Source organism: Gobius niger (genome assembly GCF_951799975.1).
Source record: "Gobius niger genome assembly, chromosome: 4".
Classification (NCBI taxonomy): Eukaryota; Metazoa; Chordata; class Actinopteri; order Gobiiformes; family Gobiidae; genus Gobius; species Gobius niger.
Genome location: NC_136855.1, coordinates 2,485,848 through 2,501,989, shown reverse-complemented (window position 1 = coordinate 2,501,989; position 16,142 = coordinate 2,485,848). Strand labels below are relative to the sequence as shown.

At 43.9% G+C, this 16,142-nt stretch overlaps 1 protein-coding gene across 1 annotated transcript in view; it reads right to left on the bottom strand.

Moving 5' to 3' along the window:
• LOC306962383 (NACHT, LRR and PYD domains-containing protein 3-like) overlaps nt 1-16,142 on the bottom strand; it is a gene marked incomplete at its 3' end in the record, with an annotated part of 158,941 nt that overhangs the window by 43,017 nt on the left and 99,782 nt on the right. The window contains exons 6-7 of the mRNA XM_079555503.1: nt 2,774-2,848; nt 2,293-2,376 (exon numbers count right to left, since the gene is read on the bottom strand). Of these exons, the coding sequence (XP_079411629.1) occupies nt 2,293-2,376; nt 2,774-2,848 (159 nt within the window). The remainder of the gene's footprint in view (nt 1-2,292; nt 2,377-2,773; nt 2,849-16,142) is intronic.

Here is a 16,142-nt window from a genome sequence, read left to right as displayed (position 1 = left end):
GTCCACAAGTTTTATTCAGTTTGAGCCACTGTTTAACTTTACTTTTAAACTCGCTCAGGTATGTTAAAGTTTTCAGATCAGCAGGTAAAGTGTTCCAGATCTGTGGCCCTTGTACCTTCCAGTAAGTCCTGGGTCTTTCCACGGGCCTCCTCCCAATAGGACATGCCCTGAACACCTCCTGAAGGAGGCGACCAGGAAGCATCCGAAACAGATGCATGAACCACCTCAGCTGTTCCTTTCAGTGTGAAGGAGCAGCGGCTCTACTCCGAGCTCCTCCCGGGTGACTGAGCTCCTCACCCTATCTCTGAGGGCGCACCCACCCCCCTGTGAAGGAAACTCACTTTGGCCGCACGTATCCGCAGTCTTGCCCTTTCGGTCATTACCAAAAGATCTCATGACCACAGGCGAGAGTAGGAACGTAGATCGATCAGTAAATCGAGAGCTTTGTCCAGACTCAGCTCCCTCTTCACCACAACAGTCCGATACAGCGACTGCAACACTGCTCACGCTTTACCCATCACCTAAGACACTGTTCTCTTCAAACCCTTGAGGTCGATTATGCCAGTGATGGCTTCTGAGAGACTTTCCATCTTCTATGACAGATGTTTAAGTGTATGACTATTCAGTCAGATTTGTTTGCTCCAGTTTATATCTGTCCGTGTTGAAGAAGCCTTCAGTTGTGTTAATTCCCTGTTTATTCCCATGAATGATTAACTTCAGCCTACATTTTCTGGGTCGTACTGTACCTCCAACCTTCTGTGTCGTGAACAGAAGGTTGAAGGTTCCCACTGTCGTTGTGTCCTTGGGCCAGACACTTCACCCACCTTGCCTCCAGTGTCTGCATACATTGGTGTATGAATGGGTTACTGCTTCCTTGCTGTGAAGCGATTTAGGCCTGATGACCATTTGCCAAACATCATTTTCCAATTCCGGCATATTTATGTGAATTCCCACTAATTCCCATTGAAAATGTCCGACTATGAACAGTTTAGAATTTTGTAACCCAGTTGTTAGAAGGTAATTGCACAACACCCTGACACGACTCACAGAGACGCACAGTGAAGCTAAAATTCAGCCTGATTTAAAAAAAAATGTGACCAAAAATTGTGTCAAAATATTTCCAATAATCGCAGAGAGTAAAATCTGTTTAAAGCTTCAGACAGAGTTCTTACAGTTCTGCAGATGCTGGGCCAGATGCTCCTTCTTCATCCTCCTCAGGAAGTCCAGGGTGATGTTCAGCACAGCCTCTCTGCAGCTCAGCTCCTCCTCACTCTCTGAGCTCCTCTCTGGGCTCCTCTCTGGGCTCCTCTCTGGGCTCCTCTCTGATCTCCTCTCTGAGCTCCTCTCTGGTCTCCTCTCTGATCTCCTCTCTGGGCTCCTCTCTGAGCTCCTCTCTGTAAACCAGGAGAGAAACCAAGAGAGAACATCAGAGAGGAGCTCAAAGAGTGAGCTCCTCTTTGAGCTCCTATTCAAGCTCCTCTCTGATCTCCTCTCTGGGCTCCTCTCTGATCTCCTCTCTGGGCTCCTCTCTGATCTCCTCTCTTGGCTCCTCTCTGAGCTCCTCTCTGATCTCCTCTCTGTGCTCCTCTCTTGGCTCCTCTCTGATCTTCTCTCTGATCTCCTCTCTGGATGCTCTGAGGCCAGGAGCCTGTGGAACCTCCTCAGTTCCTCTTTGACAAAGGTCAGAACATCCTCCTCCAGTCGCTGTAACAGAAATAGAGCAAAGAACCATCACGTCACACTGTGCCTGTACATCAGTGATCGTCTGAATGTTCAGTAAAAGGCGACAGATGAGTTTGAGACACATGAGGTCAGGACAGACAGAGGCCTGAGGAGAAGGAGGTTCTGGTACAGACCCTGAAAACAGCGTCCAGGTCACACTCCGCACTGAGATCCTCGAGGCGCTCATCTCTGTGGGATAAATATTAAAACTATGTCACACTCAACATCTGACATCGAGGCTGAAGATCAGTCACTTCACTGGAGGAAAAACAGATTATATAAAACAGAATATATTTATCATAAACTGTATTGTGTGTTGGCTCTTAATCACATTTCTAATCTTAATTCTCTACTGTTTTTATTATAAACATACTGCACGTTTCTAGTGTTTTTCTCTGGTTAAAAAGACAAACCTTTGTGTTTCCCATTAACTCTGTGAATATTTGTTTCATATTTCAGCATTAGATAGAACTTATTGATTTACGTAATGTTCTTTGTTGCTGTGTTTCAGGTGAGATCAGTTCATACTAATACATTTGTCTCTAAATACAGAGAAACTGAAGGTCTTACCCTGAGTCTGGTCCTGGCTCCTCAAAGTCTGGAGGTTCATCTTTTGAGTTGTCACTTTTCAAAGACAGACCACTGCCTCCTGACCTGGAAAACAGCAGCACAGTCACAGCTTCACACAGAACCAAACAGGAACTCTGTGTATGATTGTCCAGAGGAAACAGGTCCAAACAAATGTGGACCAGAGCCTTAAAGACACATGTGGTTTGTATCCGTCCAAACGGCCTCTTGGTTCGGCCTCTTAACGGGTCCTCAAAGGATCACTCTTTTATCATATTTATCATGATTCTGTTCAATTGTTACAAACGGCATTATTATAATCATTATTGTTCATGTCACAAGACTCACATGTAACACATGCTCTGAAGATAGATAGATAGATAGATAGATAGATAGATAGATAGATAGATAGATAGATAGATAGATAGATAGATAGATAGATAGATAGATAGATAGATAGATAGATAGATAGATAGAGTCTTACTGTGAGCCTGTTTTCAGTCGTTTCCTGAAGTTTAAAGGTTGATCTTTTGACCAGTTGCTCTTCATGGACACAGACCTGGAGAACAGGTTTAAAAACATTATCAAACAGAAACAAAGTGAAAAGTTCTTTATATAAAAACACTCACGGTGGATCAGTGCTGCCCCCTGGAGGCCGCTGCTGCTTACTTTGACTCATCCTGGATCAGGAGTGAACGAAATTAGGACAAAAACAAGAAATGAACATTCTCCCTAATTCTTAGTTTTTGGAATTTACATAGAAGTCAGTGACCTCTGACCCGTCCCTCCTATTTAGACAATGACTCACTTTTTCATTGGTAGAAAAGACACATTTGCATAAAAGGCAGTAGAATAAAAAGGTCTTCGTCTCCTTTGTCTGGTTTGACTTTGACCGTTTTGGGTTTGTCAAAGAAAAATGAGAAAAGAGTGACGGCAAAGCGTCAGTAACGTGAGCTCAAATCTCTGATGAGTCGTGTCGGTCTGAGACTGGCCTATACTGTAAGCTCCAGTCCAGAAGCTTTTAGATTTGGGTAAAACAGAACTGGAAAACATGTGGTCGATTCAGGTGGGGGTTCAGAGGTTCATTTACTTTTATACCAAACAAAATGACCAATATCAGAAAAAAGGACCTACAGTTGCATAAGTTTGGGCCCCTTTAACTTTTCAACATTTTTGCCACAATATGGACAATAAACATAAATATATTTCACTGAAATGTTATGTGAAAGACACACACTAAGTGACACACAATCGTGAAGTGAAATGAACTTTTTACATGATTTTGAATTTTTTTTATGAATAAAATGACAGATGTGGCATTTTTAAAAGAGAACCATAAGACGTCCTGTTTTCTGTTGGCCAGAAGCCACATGTGACTTCTTATGGTTTTCTTTTAAAAATGCCACTCTGTCATAAAGGCCAGATTTGTACAGTGTACGACTAATAGTTGTTCTGTGGACAGTTTCCCCCACCTGAGCTGTGTCTCTCTGCAGTTCATCCAGGGTCATCATGGGCTTCTCTGTAACAGCTGTGGTCAGTGCTGTCCTTGTTTGGTCAGTAAGTTTAGGAGGACGGCCAGGTCTTGGTGGGTTTGCAGTGATGCCAGACTCTTTCCATTCCTGGATGGTGTATTTAACTGTGCTTTGGAAATGTTTTTATAACCTAACCCAGCTTTATACTTCTCAATAACTTGATCCTGGACCTGTCTGGTGTGTTCTTGGACTTCATGATGCTTCTGCTCCACAATAGTCTCTAACAGACCTGAGACCATCACAGAGCAGCTGTATCTGAACTGACATTAGAAACACACAGACTCTAACATGTGATCATTCAGAAATCAGGAAACTTCTGAAGGAAAATGGTTTCACTAAAAGTAAAGGGGGGCCTGTACTTTAGCACATCACACTTTTCAGTTTTTTATTTGTAAAAAAAAATGTAAATCATGTAAAAATTTCATTTCACTTCACGATTGTGTGTCACTTAGTGTGTGTCTTTCATCTAAAAATTCAATGAAATATATTTATGTTTATGGTCCATAGCGTGGCAAAATGTCGAAAAGTTATAAAACTGTAATTCCTTTTTTCTGATATTTTGTTTGTTTGGTATAAAAGTAAATTAAGCTCCACATTTGATGTTCTGAGATGATGAGTTTTTACCAAAAAATGTGGGTCCCTATAAACTGTCACTCACTGGAGCTATAGACCTGCACTAAGTAGAACAGTGGTTCCCAACACTTGAAGCCCTCCTGCATGTGCTGTAGTCGTGGAAAATAAAAATGCCGGCGACCTAGAGGCCTTAAGCCCCGCCCACCCCGCGATTTATTATAAAGATTGTGCTGCTGTTCTCAAACCTGGACTAAGACCCGCCCTAAATGTTTATTGTTTTATTATTCTGCTTTGTTTAATCATAAACTTCACTGCGGCTTTAGAGTCACTGCTGTGAACCACGCAAACAAATACCTTTAAACTTTAACCTCTTAACCCTCACCTGAACCGGCTTTACCCAAATCTAAAAAAACAAGGACGAAAACGCAACAACGATGTGACAAAAGAGCGACAAAAGTACGGCACAAAGTGTGTGTCTGTGTTGATCTGATGTGAGTCTGCATTAAAGTCATTCAAGTGTGTCCATCTGTCGTCTCCTGCTGACCTGAGCCACATGTTCAAGTGTTTATTCTGTCACTTCCTCAGGTCTGTCCCTCCATGTCCCACAAACACCAAAAGTCCTTTTCGATCCCGTTTGAGGAGCTCGCCCTTTGACCTCACCACCTGTGTTCAAATCTCTTTACAGACGGAGTTGACAGAGTTTCACGCCTCACCTTCACCGTCCGAGCGTGTTTTTCTGCTCTTCAAAACGTGGCCGAACGGGACGGGACCATCCTGGACGTGATCCGGAGCATGTCTGGGAACAACCTTCGCTCCGACGCTTTGGACTCTGATCGTTTCAGGGCGAGGTTTAGCCAACGCGCTGACGAGAACTAAACACTGACAGCGTTAAACTGGGCTGAAGCAGGAAACACAAAGGGCTGAACTGCGAGTCATTGTACAAACACTGGAGACAAAGAAAATGAAGGAAAGCAAAAAGGCAAAGGGGAGAGTGGGGGGAGATCAGACACTTTTAGTTTGGTGGTTATTGCGTCAAAACAACACTGGACTATTTAGAGACATATTGGGATGTTTTTTTGTTTTATTTTTTATCAGGGACAACATTAGTCTAAGAGAGAAGAGATGTCGTGTGCCAGGTTAGAGCAAAAATGCACATTTCCACCCGCAGTCCCTGGACAGGCTGATGTTACAAAAGTTCATAAAATATACACAGAATAATCCATTGAAGCTCACATGATAAAAGCAGCTTCTACTTGAGGAAAACACTCACTCACAGTTCATAGCGTTCACATCACAGTCATTCAGTGCGTGCAGGTTTGCTTTGATAATAACCCCTGTTTGGTCAGGCGTGTAAATGTCCTATAGTTTGTGTTCATGAGATAATGTGGTTTAGAAGAGTGTTCCAAAGGCTCGCTCCTGTAGAAGAGAATGATTGTTGACCATATGCGGGTTTGCGTCTTGGAACGCTGCGTCTCCTCTGACTGTGCACCGTGTGGTTCTAGAGATTGTCTCCAAATTGAGAGTGAAAAATGTTCTCAAAGGGGGAGCAGCGATGTCGTGGATCATTTTAAACAGAAATTTGATTATACACTGCTCACAAAAACACATCCAAGATGTCAAATAATTCGATTTTTCGAATGAAAATCTTTATTCATAGTGTAGGGTAATGTGTTGAGAACAAAATAACATAAGAATGATAAATGGAAATCAAATTCTCAGCCCCTGGAGGTCTGGATCCAAAATTATAGTCAAAATCAAAGTGACAAATCAGGTCACTGGTTGATCCAAATTCTGTAGAAATTCCTCCAAACGAGTCTGTATCATCCTCAGTCGTGTGTGTGGCCTCCATGTGCCTGAATGCACTCCCTACAACGCCTGGGCATGCTCCTGATGAGACCACGGATGTCCTCCTGAGGGATCTCCTCCCAGACCTGGATTAGAGCATCAGTCAGCTCCTGGACAGTCTGTGGTGCCACGTGGCGTTGATGGATGGACCGAGACATGATGTCCCAGATGTATCTATTGGATTTAAGTCTGGGGAACGGGCAGGCCAGTCCAGAACATCAATACCTTCATCATGCAGGACCTGCTGACACACTCTTGCCACATGTGGCCTGGCATTATCAGGCATCAGAAGGAACCCAGGGCCCACAGCACCAGCATATGTTCTTACAATAGGTCTGAGGATCTCATCCCGGTCCCCAATGCCAGTCAGGGAACCTCTGGCTCGCACATGGAGGGCTGTGCGGCCCTCCAATGAAATGCCTCCCCAGACCATCACTGACCCACCACCAAACCGGTCATGCTGATGATGTTGCAGCAGCAGAACGTTCTCCAGGGCGTCTCCAGACTCTGTCACGTCTGTCACATGTGCTCAGGATGAACCTGCTCTCATCTGTGAAGAGCACAGGGCACCATCGGCCAATCTGCCAATCGCTGTGTTCTCGGGCAAATGCCAATCAGGCTGCACGGTGTTGGGCAGTAAGCACCGGCACAACTTGTGGACGTCGGGCCCTCATACCACCCTCATGGAGTCGGTTTCTGACCGTTTGAGGACCAACATGCACATTTGTTGCCCTCTGGAGGTCATTTTGTAGGGCTCGGGCAGTGCTTCTCCTGTTTCTCCGTGCACAAATGAGCAGATAGCGGTCCTGCTGCTGGGTTGTTGACCTCGGTCGGGCCCCCCCCAGGTCTCCTGGTGGACTGGCCTGTCTCCTGGTATCTCCTCCATGCTCTGGACACTGCGCTGGGAGACACAGCAAACCTTCTTGCCACAGCACGAATGGACGTGCCATTTTGGATGAGCATCACGCCCTGAGCAGCTTCTGTGGGTTGTAGATGCTCCTCATGATACCTCTAGTGGTGAGAACACTGGACAAATGCAAAAGTGTTCCAAAAATACGGCACAAAGGATTAAGACAGAGAAATTGTCTGTGGTCACCACCTGCAAAACCATTCCTCTTTTGGAGTGATCTTGCTAATCATTTCCACCTGTGTCTGTTTAATTTCCACAACACCAAGTGAAATTGATTCACAATGAGCGTGACTTCCTAACTGGACAGTCTGATATCCCAGAAATTTGACTGACTTGGAGTTACATTGTGTTTTTTGAGTGTGCCCTAAGTTTTTGTGAGCAGTGTATTTAATAAGATTTTGGAAACTCAGAATGTTCTATTTACTTTGTACTTGACAGTGATGGTGCTGACGAGGCTTTTTATCATGAATGTTTATGGCCCTTTTATATAATGATTCAAGTGGTTTTAACGATGTTTTCCACGTGGCCTGAGACACACTAGACATGCAATACAGAAGATGAGGAACAGTCATAGTGTTGAGCAGGGGCGGACGGGGACTGAAAAACAGCCCTGGACTCTGACCAGCCTGGCCCAAATCAGTCATTGTGACACTTCTACAAATACATATTTTAACCTCTTACCCTTTTTCTCGCTATTTTGGTGCTTTTCTTTTTAGCTTTTAGATTTGGGTACAGCTCGGTTGAGGCGGGACTGGTGGCCCTCGAGCCAGTGGCCCTTCTGTGCTCTTCCAGAATGGACATATGACCAGTCCGCCCCTGGTGTTGAGCTAAGTCTTTGAGGCCTCTGTAGTTAATGACTTTCTAATATGTTTATAGTTCATCAAGTTACATTTCAATTTGTTACCAAGTTTTTTTATGTGACTTTTAAAACCAAGGTTCGAATCAAGTTTTAGACCTAAATACTTTGTTTTTCGTTTACATTTTACATTTTTTGTCCATTTACTACGTCTGCAACTTTTTTCATGTCTTTTGATCATTCGTCAGCGACCTCCAGCTGGTTCTTCCCAAAAGTGAAGATCACCGTATCATCAGCGTACATGATCACGTCAGCGTCAGAGCACACTGTAGGGAGGTCATTCATGTAGATGCTAAAAAGCAAGGATCCCAAAACAGACCCTTGCGGCACTCCCATAGACTGCCTGAGCGACGTCCAGTCTTGGCTAAATTCAAACTTCCTGTCTCTGAACAAAACCAAAACAGAGATAGCGGTATTCGGAAGTTGCAACCCCTTGTCAAACCTAAAGACCGACAGTGTTATTGGGCCTCTTGTTTCCTTCATCCGCCCCACTGTTAAAAATCTTGGCGTGACTTTTGATACTTGCTTCAAATTTGAAAAACACATTGGATCAGTTGTAAAAGCTACTTCCAACTAAGACTTCTTGCGAAAATGAAGGCCTACTTGCCAAAAAAAGACTTAGAGAAGGCGATCCACGCCTTCATCACTTCAAGGTTGGATTATTGTAACTCCCTTTACACAGGGCTGGACCTGAAACCCCTCCAGCGCCTGCAGGGAGTCCAAAATGCCGCAGTCCGCCTGCTGACCGGCACAAGAAAATGGGAGCACATCACTCCCATTCTGTCCTCTTTACATTGGCTACCAGTTCCCTTTCGCATCAAGTTTAAAATTCTGCTGATTGTTTTTAAATGCCTAAATTTGCTGGCACCTCAGTATCTGTCAGAACTGCTGCAGCTCGACTGTCCTTCCAGAGCTCTGAAGTCTGCAGACCAGCTCCTTTTGTCTGTTCCTAAATCCAAGCGTGTGTCCAGAGGTGACCGAGCCTCCTCAGTGGCCCCTAAACTTTGGACCAGCCTCCTCTACATGTGCGCTCGGCTCAGTCTGTAGAGGAGTTTAAAACCAAATTAAAAACTCATCTTTTTGCTTTGGCCTTCGGTTCCATGTGGACCAGACACAGTTTGTGCCTTTATATATTACTTTTATTGTGTTTATTGTACATATTGTTACTGTTCTTGTACAGCACTTTGGTCGACTATGGTTGTGTTTAAATGTGCTTTATAAATAAAATTGACATTGACATTGACATAGAGGTGCTCTGAACGCAGTGTGGATGTTATTTACTCGAACCCACTGATGTCGGTCGCTCAAGTAAGATCTTATCCAGGGATGTTTTCTGAAAGTTGATCCCACAGATTTAAAGGTGAAATTGACTAAACATCATCAAATGTATCATTTACGTTTTAGTATGGCATTTGCAGATTATGACACTTTGTCTCTTAAAAATAATAATAATAATTTGAAATAATATTATCTCATTTTAATCTGCTCGTCTCGACTAAACCCAGAACCACCAACAAACAGAATGCCCCGCCCTCTCCTCTCTGACCTCACAGCTGCTGCGGGGTCAGCTTGGTCAGCGGCTGGTCTGGGCTCGTCTGGTTGTGTCACGTAGGCTTTAAGGACAACAACTTTGTCTGTAACTTCCACGCCTCCATGGTAAACACGTCCTTCACCGTTTCATTCAGGTGCATTTTCTAAGTTCCTCCTGTTCAGACAGCGCTGGTGCTGGTCCCAGTGGTGCCGCACAGCTGGACGTGGTCCAAGGTCCGGGGTCAGCGGGCTGGTAGGGTGTCACGCTTCTGTCACTGCCCAGTAGGATCTTTGTTTAGTTTGTTTTGTGCCTGTAATGTATTGTTGTACTTACTTGTACTCGTGTTAAAATGTATTTGCAGAGTCACCATCATGCCAAACCTCCAAAGGAAACTCAAACAAACTTTTAAGAAACCAAACTTCACTTCAATCCTTTGCCTCTGCCCGGTCCTTTCAAGTACCTGTGCCTCAGACTTGTTGTAAAAGGTATTTTCACAGTTACACTGGAAACAACATTTATTTTAACAAACTATTTAACATCCACTCTGCTGTAGTTGTGTTTTATCTAATCTCTTAAAGGGACGAGATGCAAGTTGGACATTTTATACTCACTACTGCCACCTCTGGTCTTACACGTAACTGCAGTCTCTATATACTGTATGATATGGTTACAGGTGACCATATACCCCTGTCATTCTCAATTAAAGTTGACCAGTTGCCTGTGGTGTCTATAAGCAACAATACTACGTTCCAAGGAAAGCTGGACTGGTCTGCCCTCACTAAGGAAGACCGTATGTCCTATTTCATTCAAACTGATACTACTGAGCAGAATTAATTTACCTTACGATGCAATCAGATGTTCAGATCCAAACTGTGTTGATGTGAATCACAGGAGGGACATTTGTGCATTCTATAATGGAATAGTAAGTGCTCTTGTTGAAAGTGGTAAACCCTACTGTAAACGGATGAAAAACAATAATGTGAAACGGCCTGGGTGGAATAGGTACGTAGCTGGGTACCATGAACTGGCCCGTGAAGCTACAAGGGAGTGGGCACAGGCTGGAAAACCTCGACAAGGTCCTGTGTTTGAAAACAAAAAGCTCACTAATGCTAGATACAAGTACACCATTAGGTTTATCACAAAGAATGAGCAAAACATAAGATCAGATTCATTGGCTGGGAAGCTCTTGACAAACAATGTTATGGAGTTCTGGAAAGAAGTATGCTCCCTTAACTGCAACAAGACAACTTTGCCCTGTACTGGATGGCATTTCTGGTCCAGACAACATAGTTGAGCATTGGAAACAGCATTACGCTGCTCTCTTCAACTGTATACACACTGAACAATTTAATGTAGAGGCTATCGATATGGTCGAATGTATGAGTGTCACGGCTCATGGTGTGTATCAAGCCATAAAAAAGCTGACAGACAATAAAACCTGTGGTGCTGATGCTATTTTTGCTGAACATCTGAAAAATGCCAGCAAAAGACTATCTCCCCTTCTGGCAATTTGCTTCACCAGCTGTATGACCCATGGGATTCTGCCTGATGCACTCCTTTCTATCACCCTGGTCCCAGTCATAAAGGACAAAGCGGGTAGAATGGGAAGCTCGGACAACTACAGGCCCATTGCCCTTGCCAGCATTATATCAAAGGTCCTTGAGAAAGTACTGTTGTGTAGATTACAAGATGTGATATACTCTGCAGATAACGAATTTGGTTTCAAGGCAAAGCATGGCACAGACTTATGCATATTTGCTTTAAAGGAAATTATCAGAAAGTATAAGAGCAAAAACTCATCTATGCTCATATGCTTCATTGATGCATCCAAGGCATTTGACCGTGTGAACCATGTAAAGTTATTTATCAAGCTGCGTCAGCGAGGAGTACCTAAGTATATATTGAGAATCTTAGCCTACTGGTACGCCCACCAGGTGATGCAGGTGAGATGGGGCAGTAGTGTGTCGGCTCCATTTGGTGTTACCAATGGAGTGAGACAAGGTGGAATCCTCTCTCCTGTACTGTTTAGTTTGTATATGGATGAATTGTCACAACTGTTAAATGTGTGCAGGACCGGCTGTATGATCGGGTCTACCCTTGTAAATCATCTCATGTACGCCGATGATGTTGTTGTTTTTAGTCCAAGCAGTGCTGGGATGCAGGAACTTTTAAACGTGTGTTCCAAATATGGTGTGGACTATGACATCAAATATAATGCAAACAAGAGTGTCATAATGATTTGCAGAACAAGAGACGATAAGGTTTTGAACTTTCCTTCATTTAATTTGTGCGGGAACAATCTGACCTTGTGCAGCAAATACAAATATTTGGGACATTTTATCTCTGATGATTTGGCAGACGATGATGACGTGCTCCGACAGTGCCGCATGATGTATGTGCAGGCTAACATTCTTGTGCGCAGGTTTGGTGTGTGTACAAATGCAGTGAAAAGGACACTGTTTAATGCCTATTGTACCCACTTTATACAGCACACCTGTGGTCAAACTGTAAACGTTTGAGCATACGAAAACTTAACGTGGCATATAACGACTGTCTAAGAATTTTGCTGAAAAGACCTCGATGGGAGAGTGCCAGCCACTTATTTGTTTCTGCTGGCATCAGAACTTTTCATGCTGTTTTGAGAAATTTAATGTACAGATTTATATGTCGGCTCAACAACTGTGCCAATATGATTATTATGAGCTTGACAAACATCAAAGTCAGTGCCACGCGCTGCCAGTCTGAACTGTGGCGACACTGGTACAGTCGTCTGCTCTAAATGTTGTTGTGTGTTTGTTTTTGTTTCGTTTTTAACTGGACCACGAGTCTGCAATAAAGGTTGATGATATATGAAGCTCGTGCATGACGGCACTTCAGACCTGAAGTAACAACTTTCTGAGTGACAGTGCAGGATTTTAGAGGCAGTTGTGGTGAACAGGTCTGAGCTCGTTCTACTTTCGGACATGGCTGGAACATGTAGGGGGAGGAAAATACGTCATTTTAAAGGGACTATACGGAGTTTAAAAATCTTAAAATGATGTATTTCCGTATACTCCCCATATCGTCCCTTTTACCCCCACTTTAACCAAGCGCAATTTCTCCAGTTTGGCTTTACCCAAATCTAAAAGCTTCTCGACTGGAACATACAGCCTGTAGGCCAGTGTAACGCCTCATTTTAAAGCTCTACAAAAAGACCTACAAAACTGAACTGAGATTCTTCCTTGTGTTGTTGCCACGTTGTCGTCACTGTTTTTGTAAATATCTCTATTTCCTCATCATGTTATGTTTTGTTTCACACGATCAACGGCGTCATTGAAATAAATCAGCTACTCACAGTACTCGAGTAACATTTCCTCCAAGTACTTTTTCACTGGTACTTATGTCACAGGTGTGTTTGAGAGGTGGATGTAACCAATTAAAACCAGAGACAAAACTTATGAATAGGATATTTATTAAATAGTTAGCATAAAACAATGGGCCCATGTAAGAGGAATAAAAAAAACAACCTGAAAACCAACTAAAAACAGTCAGTCCAGCGGTCCGTCCATGTTCTTGGTCTCTGATTGGTGACCTCCATATCTCCGTCCTCTCGCCTCGACCACGCGCCTCCTCTACGGGTCGAGGGACGGGGTGTCTCCGTCGACTCCGCTGTCTCCTCTGCTGCAGCCGCCGTGCGCTTCCTCCATTAGAGTGAACCTGGCCCCCCATCATACTCAAATTTAAATGAAAAATATGTCAATCGTTTGTGCTACGTTTGTGCTGTAAAAATCTTCGTTTGTGCTGTTACGCTTTTTGAGATATTAATGATTGTTTTGTTTCACAAAGCAGCACAAACGATTGACATATTTTTCATTTAAATTTGAGTATGATGGGGGGCCAGGTTCACTCTAATGCTTCCTCGCCATAGCGGCAGGGACCGGGCCGGGCCCTACTGCCCAGGGCGCCCTCGAGCTCCATCGGTTCTGCCGGCCGCCGCAGCCCGAACCCCCGGGTCGTGGGTCTCTCTCTTTCTCTCGCTGGTAGCCATTCATTGCTGCTCGCAGAACGCACCGAGTCGTTTGAAAATGGCAGAAAAAGTGTCTTTGAAGTGAATGAGAAGAAGAGAAAGGCTTCAAAAGAGAGAAACAAGACCAGAGTGTTTTTGGGAGATTCTTCCTCCTCGGAGGCAGGTAGAGCGTTGCGCATGCACATTTTTTTTAAAAAGTGGAGAGGGCGGTTCTTTCCTAAAATTCGGGAAAATCCTCCTGTAGACCTTTAAGGACAAAGATCCGTTTAGATCAGCTTTGTAGGTCTTAGCTTTCAAATGAGGCGTCACATGGGCTCTTTTACATTTGGGTAAAGTGGAGCTGGTCAGTGAAGTGCTCTCATGTGTTCTCGGGGCTGCATGGCCACACTCTTATTCAAACTCTCTTCTTGTCTCTAGAGCAGAATCAGGACAGTCGTTTGGTGAATAGACCAGAGGAAAAAGCCGTTCTCCGTGGCCTTTTTGTCTCAAAGAGGAGTTCACACGGTGAAGGTGAACAGTCTAAAGCGAGTTGGGCGACTCACAGGCTAATTCTCAGTGGTCAGACAGAAATAACCGTCAGGAACCATGAGGGGAGAGAATATGACCGTTTGCCATTTACCATTTTAAAAAGTGGGGGAAACAGACTATAGTCGTCCTAAATCCCAGTCTCACAGTGGCTTAGTGGTTGGTGGTTCTCACACAGGGGGCCTGACCTGAGGTCATTATGTTCCCCCTCTGCCCTGCACGACTGCACAGTGGAACTGTTTTTGACCGTAAATGGGTTTGCTCTTCGTCGAATAACCATGGGACGTGTACTGTATACAGTACCCTATAGGGCCCCCGGGTGGATTTTTGCTCAGGGCCCCAGAAGGGCCAGCACCGGCTCTGTACATGTAAACATTAAACATTAAAAGGCAAACAGCCTAACCAGGACTAACCAGTATCAATAAAGAAAAGCACTTTCTCCTTCACTTCAAAAAGTCAACATCAAGCATTGGCTTCACTTAACACCTGAACCGAGCACATTTCCTCCAGTTCGGCTTTACCCAAATCTAAAAGCCTCTGTTAGAGGATCAAATGAATGATATGATATATAATATCATCCTGGCTCAGGCTGTACAGTGGTACTATCCCTGTGGGAGCCCAGACTGCCGTCCACTCTCAGCCTCTGAATGGTCAGCTTGCATTTGAAAGCTAAGAACTACAAAAGTGATCATGACTCGATTATTTTTACAGTTTTCTCTTTGCTTTCTTGTCATGTTTTCTCCTCATTTGTGTCACTTTTTTGTTGTGTTATTGTGTTTTTTTCTGGCATGTTTTTTTTTACTTGTGTTGCTTCTTTGTTGTTTTTTGTGGCTTTTTTGTGGCGTTTTTACTTTGTTGTTGTCGTTTTCATCCTGGTTTTTGTTGCTCTTTTGAGGCTTTTGTCAAGAAGCTTTTACATTTAGGTAAAGCTGAAGTGTTGAACATGTGCTGGGTTGAAATGATAAAGTCCTCACATGTTCTAAAAGTGCTCTCTACATGTCAGCTTTGTGCACTTTTCCCCATGAGCTTCACTTAGTGTGGACATCACGTGGTCAGAGGTGGTCGAGCGGACACAATATTTACTCAAGGAAGAGGAACGTTACTGTAAAGTCATTTTACTCAAGTACAATCCAGTCCACTTTATTTGTATCGCACATTTAACCAACAATAAAAGACACGGGGACCACACAACTCACACGGCGTTAAAAGCCTGAGAATAAAAATGGGTCTTAAGACGAGATTTAAAACACTCCATGTGGGGGCCGTTTGAACGTGGGGGGGCAGAGCGTTCCACAGAGCTTGACTAGTTTAAAATCGCCGTCTACGGTGATGCCAAGGCTGGTGACTTTGGGACTCACATAATGCTCTGGGGGTCCCTGGTCAGTGAGGGCATTTCCAAACAGAGCAATTTCTGTCTTTCCCTCATTTCATTTTAAGAAGTTTGGGGATAACCAAGCCTTGACGTCACCCAGACAGTCGAGCAGGGGTGTCAGGGGGCAGTGGCTGTTTTTAGTGATTGGCAAATAAATTTGACAGTCGTCCACATAGAAATGATAGGACATGCCATGTTGATTAAAAATCTCCCTGAGTGGGAGGAGGTACAGGGCAAAAAGAATTGGCCCAAGGATTTAACCCTGGGGGACTCCACAGTACAAGGCGGAGTCTCCCAGCCTGACCGAGAAGGAGCTCCCACTCAGGTCAGACTGAACCCACTCGAGGGCAGTCCCCCTGACACCCACACAGTTTTCTGGACGAGATAAAAGAGCTGCGTGGTCAACCGTGTCAAAAGCAGCCGTCAGATCTAAAAGCACTAAAATGGCGGAGCTCCAGAATCGGTTGTTAAAAACAGGTCATTAAAAACCTTAAGAAGTACAAGTACAATAAAAACATATACAAAGAAATGATTCTGAAGATTCAAAACATCAAATACTCGTCTTTTTCAACAAATGCACCAGTGGAGATGAAAGAAAGGAGCCATGTGACTTTATGTTCACGTCTTTATTGAGTCTCTCACACATTTGTGTTCTTCAAACATCAGGGTTTATTCAGGCAGAAGCAACTCACATTTCAGGCTT